This window comes from Antechinus flavipes, chromosome 3 (genome assembly GCF_016432865.1).
Source record: "Antechinus flavipes isolate AdamAnt ecotype Samford, QLD, Australia chromosome 3, AdamAnt_v2, whole genome shotgun sequence".
Taxonomy (NCBI): Eukaryota; Metazoa; Chordata; class Mammalia; order Dasyuromorphia; family Dasyuridae; genus Antechinus; species Antechinus flavipes.
The window spans coordinates 571,072,984-571,082,914 of record NC_067400.1 but is presented as its reverse complement, the minus strand read 5'-3'; the positions used below and the strand labels follow the sequence as shown (position 1 = coordinate 571,082,914).

Genomic DNA, 9,931 nt, shown 5'->3' with positions numbered 1-9,931 from the left:
ATAGTTTATTTGTACATAATTGTTGATAGGTTGTGTCCCCCATTAGACTGTGAACTCCTTGAGAGCAAGGACTGTGTTTTGCCTTAGTTTGTATCTCCTAGCATCAATAGCTGGTACATGATAGATGGTTAATGAATGCTTGTTAATGTGATATAAAATAAATGAAATGAAGGACAATTACAGACAACATATGAAGAATGCAAAAACCATTTGGTTTTCGTTGGTTTGTTATTTCTCAGATCAACTTTGTATTTCATTAACATGGAGAGGAGCAGACTTGGTAGGCTAGCCACTTCAGACAAAATTTCATGGAGTATTCATTGATAGGTTTATAGAATCATAGGATTTAGAACTGAAAGGAAACTTATAGCCATTGAATCCAATTTATGTTTTATGTATGAAGACCTTGAAAAATTAAACACTTACCTAAAATCACAGAAGTAGAAGATAAGTAACAGTGAACAAAGTCATTTGATTCCGTATCCCATGCTCTATCCATTATATGATGCTGCTTCTCCTTATGATCTTTAGTCAATCAACTAGCATTTAGTAAGCACCTATTATGTGTTGTGTTATGTTACAAGCACTGCAGATACAAAAGAAAGGTAAAACAGTCTCTATCTTCCAGGATCTCACAGGCTAAAGCTTTGGAAGTTTAATAGAATTAAAACTTCTTTGAATGCAGGGTCCATTTTTATTTTATCTTTGGATTTTTAATCCCAGCAACAACAACGGTGACTGTTACTGAGTAGGTCCCTTACTTGAACAAAACTAAATTCAGAAAATTAATTTTATCAACTTGTGCAGGTATGATTTTTTTTAATCTTATTTTTCCAGTGTGCCAGGCTGTGTGTCAGTCTGATTTTATTTGTTGGTAAGCTATTTTGTTTTGTTGGATTCTAGTGTCATGTTCCTTAGTATGAATTTCTAGGCTTCCTGTAATCACTATTCCCTTTCAATTTTTCTCTAAAATTTTCCAAAGTTTGCTTCACTTTTCAGTGCTAAAATGGATTTTTCTTTCCTACCAAACCACCACATGGTACTGAGATTGCCACTCCAGAATATTGATTTAGAAATCCTTCTGGCTAAATATAAGTTCCTATTCTTTACTAAGGCCAAATTCAGGCTATTTTCCAAGTGGATCCCCAAATTCCCCCTTCTAGAAAGTAGGCATTTTTCCAAACAAAAAACTTTACCTGTCTTTTTATTTCATTTTAGCTCAGTGCCTAAGACAGGATACAATATGCCTTTGTAAATCATTAAGCCTAGAGAGGCATTCTGCCAGCCTGTATTTGGATTGGGTCTCCACCTAGCCAAATTCTCCAATCTTATTCAAAATCAAGAGATCAGTATTGCAATAGCTTTGCAGGCTTGACTGATAGAACTCATGCTATCATAATGTATTAAAACTACTTTATTCTGAGCAATGGAAATATATCAAGGGCTTATAATATGCATGACACTTGGGATACAAAGAAAAGCAAAAACAGTGCCTGCTCTAGAGAAACTTACAATTTAGTGGGAAAAACAACATGCAAATAACAAACAAGATATACAGACAGGATAAATTGCAATAATCTCAGAGGGAAGGCACTAGGATGCAAATCAGGAAAGGTTTCTTGATGGGATTTTGTCAGGGACTTGAAGGAAACCAGGAAAGCTAGGAGGTAGACATATGAAAGAAAAGAATGCTAGGCATGGTGAACAAATCAATGGAAGCAATAAGGGAAGCTGTTGATAAGTGTTAATCCAATTTCTATCTTTCCTTCAGCTCCATGAAGCTTTCTACTTCAGCACACATACTTCAGCATCTTTTCCTTCTTCAGCTAAATAACAATTCAAGAGATTTTGGTTCATGTTATAGAAGTTTCGCTCCATTTTATAAATTGATGCTATGTTAGTGAAATATGAGCTTTAGTGGTCTCTACTAACCTGAAAAGGCTTTAAATCTGGCTCAATTTTGTGCTTGTCCTATAAAGAACAGGTTAGCCAACTTGAGCTAGGCTCATTTCCCAATATTACAATCAAAGGATTACTCCTTTTTTCCCCCACTCATTATGACATCCAATAAAACTATTTGTAAAGTTATTATACACTAATAGCTGTGGTCTGCATTGTTGAATTAAAATGTCCACATCTGTGAAATCACATTTTTCACTGTTAATGACTCCTGCATTCCAGTTGTTTTTTAAATTGCTCTCCAGTTCACTTCTTTAGAAAATGAGAATAATCTTGGTATCTTGGTAAATGGAAGTGTGGAGACAGAAGCAAGACAGGGAAATTTTTTGTTTTTTGTTTTGTTTTTTGAGTATGTCCAAATGGGGAGAAAGGCTCATTATCAAAAGCTAAGGGTAGATTGAATTTCAGCTAGGGGCCAAAAAAGGAGCAGTAAGCAAAAAAGGAGTAAGTAATAAGAGTGGGCTGAGCCAAATTTGGATTTGTGGGTATAGTGGGGAGTAATTCCTTGAATAGAGAGACCCTTTCAAGTAAGCCAGGACTGGTAGTGTGCACAAAAGTAGCATCAGAAGTATTGAAAGACAGGCCAGTTCCAATGACCTTATGATGATGAGAGCCATCTACACTCAGAGAGAGAACTGTGGGAACTGAGGGTGGATTACAACACAAAATTTTCTCTTTTTTTGTTGTGGTTTGCTTGAATTTTTTCTTTCTTTCTTTTTCCTTTTTTATCTGATTTTTCTTGTGCAGCAAGATAATTGTATAAATATGTGTGCCTCTATTGATTTAGCATATTTTTTTTTTACCATGTTTAACATATATTGGATTACTTGCTCTCTAGGGGAGGCGGGGAGGGGGAAAATTGGAACACAAGGTTTTGCAAGGGTCAGCGTTGAAAAATTATCCATGCTTATGTTCTGAAATTTTTAAAAAATCAATTAAAAAATGCAAAAAAAAAGTATTAAAAAGAAATATCCAGTTCCTCTCTTAGAGAAGGGAGGAGGAAGGGAAGATAGAGAAGAGTGTGGGGGGGAGGGGGAAGAACCCAGCTTTGAATTGGGATGAGTACATGGAATCGTTTCAAGAAGAAGGAAACTGCAGTTTTAAAGATCTGGGCTAAGGTTGTTTGGTGACCAGGATGAGGAAAAACCTGAAAATTATAGGATTGACTGAAGGAACAGGAAACGTTTGGCATTTAGCCTGGAGAAATTAAAACACGATAGCTGCCTTCTGATGCTGAATTGCTTGGATGGGGAAGAGATGATCTGCTGCTTTCCCAATAGTACATCGAGGTCCTCGAGGGGCAGGACGTTGTATCCCTAGTCTATGGCTCGTAGGAAGTATTCTTACCGAATTGCTTGGGCCCAGAAAGCAGAAAAAGAAGCAATGGATTAAAAAAAAAAAGTCTCAGAAAGGTGGATTTGGTCTCTAAAAAAAGAGTTCCTAACGATGAAGAGTTTTCCCAAAGCGGAATGAAGGGGCTTCACAGGGAGGATTGGAGATTTAGAGCTGGAAGGGACCCATACATCTTTAAACAAAACTGGACAAGGGCTTGTCCGACACAAGGCTAGGCTTCCTGGGCAGGGAGAGCCGAGGGTGGAAGACCCGGGGGTGGGGGGTGGGGAGGAGGAGGAGGGAAGAGGGAGAGAGAAAGAGGGAAAGAGGAGTCTTTTCCGGCTCCGAGTCTGGGATTATTGGCTTGATTCTTCCCCTCCTCCAGGTGGCCCTCAAGTACTGCTCCCTCTCCCAGGGTTTCCTCCAAGGCTTCCACAAGAGCCTTTCAAAGACTGCCCCGCGATCCTCCCCTCAATAGCTCAGGGCGCATGCTTCTCTCCTTCCGCGCGGCCGTGCGCGCGCGCTCCCGGCCCCTCCCCCCGCCAGCTCCCGGACCGCGCGTGCAAGCTTCTTCCCCTCCCCCACACCCCTTGTTCGCTTCTTTCTTCTCTAGGCGAGGGGAAGGAATCGAATTCCGAATTCGCGATCGGATCAGGTGCCCCGCCCCTCTCCTCAACATTTTGCCCAGGGAGGGAGGTAGGAGTTGCCCCGGGGGCGGCCTGGGTAAGGAAGGGCGGGGAGAGCTTGTGACCCTGGATTGTAGTGGAGGGGGAGAGCCCTGCGGCGGGAGCTGGAGTCGGGATGGAAGGCATAGTTTTCGCCCAGCGGTGTGGCCATAGCCGAAACCCGCTAGACCTGGACAAAGAGCTGGAGGACCGTGGTCCCTAGCCCTGTCTGGAGGCCGGGGAGATTGGGGGGTCGGGGGAGGGAAGATGTACCCGCGGGGAGAGGGAGGGAAGAGAGAACAGCCGTAGCAGCGGGGGGCGGGGAGTGGAAAGAGAGAATAGCCGCGGGGGGAGGGAGGATTGGTTGAAAGAACTGCCACTCGTGGTGGGGGGAAGGGGCTGGGGATATTACTGCGGGAGGTGGGGATAGAATTGGGAGCAGAGCCGCCCTCGGGGGAGGGGAGAAAGAAGAGAACAGCTGGAAGGGAGGAGGAGGGCGCGCGTGGGCGGAGGTGGGCTGTGGGATAACGTGGGGGGAGAAGAGGACAGCTGGGGCGGGGGTGATTGAACCCCAGGAGAGGTGCCAGGGATGTGGGTGCCTCGGAGTAGAAGCCGGCAGGTGTGGCCTGAACCTGCCTCGGAGACGAGCGCGGAGGAGATGCCGGATTTGAATCGGGAGGATCGGGCTCGGAAATGCGGGGTGTGCTCTTTATCTGAGAGACCCAGAGCAGCCCCTCCCGAGTTGTCTGTCAGATGCGGACTGGCTGATGTCCCCAGTGGCCTTTCTAGTTCCCAGTCTCTGGATAATTTGCCAGGTTCGGGGGGGATGGGGTCGGGGGTCTGCCGCAGAGGCTCCCCACCCCCCAATAAAAAGCTCTGCCTGGATCAGCTCTGTGCTTGAATTGCAGAAAAGATAAGGCATGGAGTCCTCTGGTCGGAAAGAAAAACCCAAAGTGAAGGAGACTGTGAACCGAATAGAGAAAGCCAGGCAGAGATCAGCTCAGCAGGAACTGAAGCAGAGACAGAGGGCCGAGGTGAGCCGCCACTATTCTTGGGTGGTTGCGCTGCCCCATCCGGGCCTTTTCGCTCGGCCGTTTGGTTCTCAGCTCCTTTTACAGATGAGGAGACTGAGGCAAACAGGGTGAAGTGACCAGCCCAGGAGCTTTTGAACTCCCGAAGAAGAGTCGGAGACTGGAGACGCCGCGCTCTCCTCCCGTCGCCTGTTCTGGCGACTCCTCCTTGGTTTCCCTGCCACACGCTTCTCTTTAGCACACCTTCCACGCTGTGGCCCAAAGGCTTTTCCTGAAGAGCAGGCCTCAGTTTTACTCCCCTGCTCAGTAAATTTCTGGGGCTCCCAGCTTGTTAGCTCTAGGGTCAACCCTCAAGCCTTTGGTGACTTTTCTAGCCCTTTTACATATAATTCCCTTTCATGAATTCTAGAGTCCTGCAAACTCCTCCATCTCATACTGGAAGGCTCCCTTTCCTTTTAAAATCCCTGATTGCTTTCTCCATTTCTCTTTTTTCCCCACCCCCTTCCTTTTTGTTCTGCCTACTATCACTCTAGTCTTACCCAGAGACTGCCCCATGGAAGCAGTTTAGGAAGATGAGTGTCCCAACTCCAAGCTCTAATTCAGCTTCTGGCTATGGAAGCCCCCTCCCTGGGGGAGCCCACTGCCCTGGAGAATAGGTCCTCCACTGAGTTACTATAGACACACCATATAGATTCCACTATCAACAAGCTCTTCATTATTTTTTATCCTGGACCCAGGAAGGAAAGGCTTCCAGCCCTGCTCCGTGCAGATCAGATGCTGGGTCAGAGACTGTGTCTACTTCAGCCCTCTATTTCCACCTAAGGGCCCAGGCTGAAGCCATTAGCAGGAACTTGGGCTTCTGCCCACACATTTCTTCCCTTTTCCATTTTTGATGCTGGGAGGTTAGCACTCCAACCACAGCCCTCAAAGATGGGACTTTTCAGTGACTCCAGAGCCTGCCACTACACCAACAATGCAGCCCTTCCTTAGTACTCATAACCCAGACACTGGAATGGGAAGGTTCCTCTCCTCTGGAATAGCCATGGGTTTGGCTAGATTACCTAGAGCAGGGGCCACCATCAGTCCTTACAGTAAGAACTTCATAAAGGTTTGTAAAAATAGTTAATGTTGAATCAATACATGGATCCTTCATGTACCTTTATCACAGTCTGCTTTATATCAGAGATATTTTGTGAACTTGTCACCCCTCTACTGGAATGACCAGTGATTGTGTGGCATGGATTGGACTGCAGAGATCTTTTTGTTTGGTTTTTATTGCTGAAACAATTGGGATTAAGTGACTTGCCCGGGGTCATACAACTAGAGAGTGTTAAATGTCTGAGATCTGATTTGAACTCGGGTCCTCCTGACTTCAGGGATGGTGCTCTATCCACTGCCCCACATAGTGGTCCCATGCTGAGATCTTTTAAAGTTGTTTTTCTTTAGAATAATTTTATACATTGTTCTTGTTCTACTCACTTCACCAAGCATCAGTTCACACAAATCTAATTAGGTTTCTCTGAAATTAGCCCTTTTGTTATTTTGGGCAACAAAATAATATTCCATTACATTTGTAAAATATGATTTCTTCACCTGTTCACAAATTGTTGGCCTTTTAAAGTCACTGACTTTTGTTGGACATAAACACTTTGCCTTTTGGGAATCACCTCTGGCCAGTGACCATATGACCTATAACCAGAAATTTGATGTTCTGGGAACTAATAGGATTAACAAATATTAGAGACATACCAGGAGGTTACCAAATTTAGGTCATAGGAGAAAGAGAAATCTAGATGCGTAACAGCTTTTTGTTATTATTGTACATCAAAGTATTTTTAAAATAATTTTCATAAACAACCTTAAAGAATGATCTGCAAACTCTTAACACAAGTTTGCTTCAAAGGAAAAGAGATACTTTAATAATATCAAATAGCATTTTATTTGTTCAGTTTCTCCATCTATTTTTATCTATACTGATCAGATTTTCTTGCTGTTATTTTTATATAGTTATAGTTGCTGTGAGCCAATTTTGCTTTCTTTTTATTAATAATCCTATGGTTCAGCGAGCATGTTGTATCAGGCTAGTTTATTCAGCCTTTCCCCAGGAATCATATATTTCCAGTTTTCACTCTTATTATAAATACAACTGTTTTGAATGTGTTTGCATAAATAGTCTTTTTTTCCTTTAAATAACATCTTTAGACTATGATCCTAATGGTTCCACTGCAATTGTTGGGTCATAAGATAGAATCAGTTTTATAAATCTTCGTATGTTGCCAGATTCTCTCAAAATATAACAGTTCTGCCTTTTGCCCTTGTCCTCCCCTCCTCCCTCCACATTCAATTATGTTATTTTTAACCACTGTTGCCAGTTTTGGTACAAGGTCAGCCTTCACTTTCTGCATGTTCTTTTCCAGTGTAATTGCTGATCCTTTCTTTATCTCCTTGCCTGTGATTCCTACCTATAGAATCTCTGACCTGTACTGAACAGTGGGAACCTCCTTGTTCCAAGCCTTAGGCTCTTCATGTGTAAATCGAGAATATCATCAGTAGCCCCTACCTTACAAATGTCCATCTGCACTGTGTTCTCACCTAAAAAGTGATTTCACCTTTTTCCCTTTTGTCACAGCTGGGAAGTTTTTATCTTCCAGGCTTATTTGTAAAGAGGCCATTTCACAAAGCCCTTCCCGATATCACACTGATTACCTTACTTTTTCTCTGCCATCTTTCTCTTCCCTTCAGATTTATGCTCTCAACAGAGTAATGACGGAGCTGGAGCAGCAGCAATTTGATGAGTTCTGTAAGCAGATGCAGCCTCCAAGAGAATGAGCTCTCCCCATCATTAAGACCAGGTGGGGCCCCTGAGGCTTGGGTCATTACCTTTGTAACCAGTTCTTCCGAGGTGGCTCACTTTGGGCCATACAAATGTAAAGACAAAGATTTATGTACTTTTTAAAGTTGGATAAATCTGAATTTGCTACTTTCTATGACTGCTTCTTCACCTATCTCTGTCTTCCTCAGGTTAGCATCATTTTTCTGAACTTTTTTTTCCTCCCAATTTCAATTGTTTGAACTGGGAGTGGGGAGTGGGGAAGAAAGTCAGAATTTGTCGTGGGACTTTTTTTTTCTTTTCCAAGAAAATAAACTACAAATTCAAGGCCTGCTTGTCTAAGCCTTAGCTTGGATGGCCAAATCATCGAGGCTGAAGTTTCAGTGGGTAAAAAATATTGACATGAGCAAAGAAAACCTAGAGTATTCAGTATCCTAGAAAGAACATAATCTGTTGATGAAACTTTCCTCTTGCCTCCAGCCCTATCCATTGCTACTATTGTTGTTCATTATCTGCAGCTATTTCCAGCTGTTAGGTTTTTGGGGGTGATGAGAATGCTGCTGAATGAATTTAAATATCTGGGTCATTGGCCCAGATTTGTGTGAATCCTGATTGTAAACCTCAAAGCCAGATTTCTTCTTTTACCCTCACAAATGGACACCTAACAGATTGGCCACAAAAGGAGTGTGGGTTTTTAAAAATGCCATTTGGGAGCAGTGGCAGCAGCCCTAGAAATTAAACAGTGAGGGGAGGATCCTGATTGGCCTCTCAAGAATCAGCTAGCCACCTATCCAAAGTTTTTGGGACAGTCAGTTTAATCTCTCCTACTCTCATTTGTTTCTAACAAGTGTAACAGAAATTATTTCTACCTACACCTTTCTAGGTTTATTACCTCAGGTTTATCTATTTTCTGATATTGGGGTCCTTTTTCAAGATGTCGGAACAAGGGCTAGTCTGTTATAGAAATGGTTTGTGAGAATTTAGATAAGAAAAAAAGTCACCCTGAGATAAACAGGATGGAAATGTGTGGAAGATTCTAGTGTCCTCCAAGGAGTCCAGACTAACAAGGCTCAACTTCTCAATAAAATCACTAGAACATGTTTTGGGATGTCCTGTTACCTATTACCTACTTCCTCTATGCCCCAGTCTTACCTTTGCAGCTCTGAGAGAAGGTGGCAAGGAATAATGGGAAAGTCTCAGCTCCATTCCTTTCTGCCAAGGTTGTGCCCGGAGGAGATGTGATCTAGCATTTGCAAATTGGAACTTGGAATAAATTTTCCACATAGAAATAATGTTATAAATGATAGCTTCTGTTATATTTTATAATTCAGATTATTATAGATGGAATAGGCTTTTATAGGATCTCTTAGGAATGCAACATTACTTTTATGGGGAATGTGCCAAGTTGTGAAAAGCCGACTTGTTGAACCATGAAGCAAAATCCATTGGTAAGTTGGAGATTATCTTTGTTAGCATCTCTTCCATGGCCTGGCTTGTACCCGTGATGAGCTGGGAACTAGTGCATCTTTTTGCTGTTAGAAGTTGCTGCTCTAAAACAGAAAGAGTTAGACCTCTGCATGTGGGGCAGAACCTTCTCTACTCATCCAGGGACTCCTTCTTCCGGGGTACCGAGCAGTGAGTCATGTGGCAATTATCTTGTTTAATGTCCCTGAGATTTGGCATTTTTAAATAACATGAATGAAGCCTTCTAAACACTAACGTAGTGGCAGGCTCATAAGCCATTCAACTATTTCTGGACTGACCATGTCTTTTTTACCTCTCTTCTCTACATGGCAACCAGGAAGAAGCACCAAATAAGACAGAATCACAGCTGTAATGATTGTGGTGGGAGAGGAAGTGGGACTTTAAAACAACTGGCTTGTCATACCTTTCCAAGGCATTTAAATCACCAGTGTTCATTTTCCAGTATAGCCCTCTCACATAAGTAAAGGAAATTATTAAAATCCAGATTAGTATTTCTCTAAAGTGGTAAGGGAGAATTAGAGAATCCTGACAAATGGCAAAAATCTTAAAAGTCCTTTACTCTGATTTGTGATCCCATATTCAGGCTCACCTAAATCATTTGAAAAAGTTTTATTGAAGATTGGGTGCAG

The 9,931-nt window shown here is 42.6% G+C and overlaps 1 protein-coding gene across 5 annotated transcripts; it reads left to right on the top strand.

The window, feature by feature from the left end:
* Positions 1–3,777: 3,777 nt before the first annotated feature.
* SVBP (small vasohibin binding protein) lies at positions 3,778–7,974 on the top strand. 5 transcript variants are annotated; one of them, XM_051987937.1, is made up of 3 exons: positions 3,778–3,946; positions 4,865–4,990; positions 7,730–7,974. In XM_051987937.1, exons 2-3 carry the CDS (start codon positions 4,877–4,879, stop codon positions 7,814–7,816), a joined length of 201 nt encoding a protein of 66 aa, XP_051843897.1. In that variant the 5' UTR covers positions 3,778–3,946; positions 4,865–4,876; the 3' UTR covers positions 7,817–7,974. The 5 variants fall into 5 exon arrangements, with proteins under 5 accessions (XP_051843897.1, XP_051843895.1, XP_051843893.1 ...); XM_051987935.1 differs by having other exon boundaries at positions 3,780–4,014; XM_051987933.1 differs by having other exon boundaries at positions 3,798–3,987.
* The last annotated feature ends 1,957 nt before the right edge of the window (positions 7,975–9,931 follow it).

Coding starts and splice junctions, on each gene's coding strand:
- SVBP (XM_051987937.1), top strand. CDS start 4,877: ATGGAGTCCTCTGGTCGGAAAGAAAAACCCAAAGTGAAGGAGACTGTG. Junction 4,991..7,729: donor AGCAGAGACAGAGGGCCGAG/GTGAGCCGCCAC, acceptor TCTTCCCTTCAG/ATTTATGCTCTCAACAGAGT.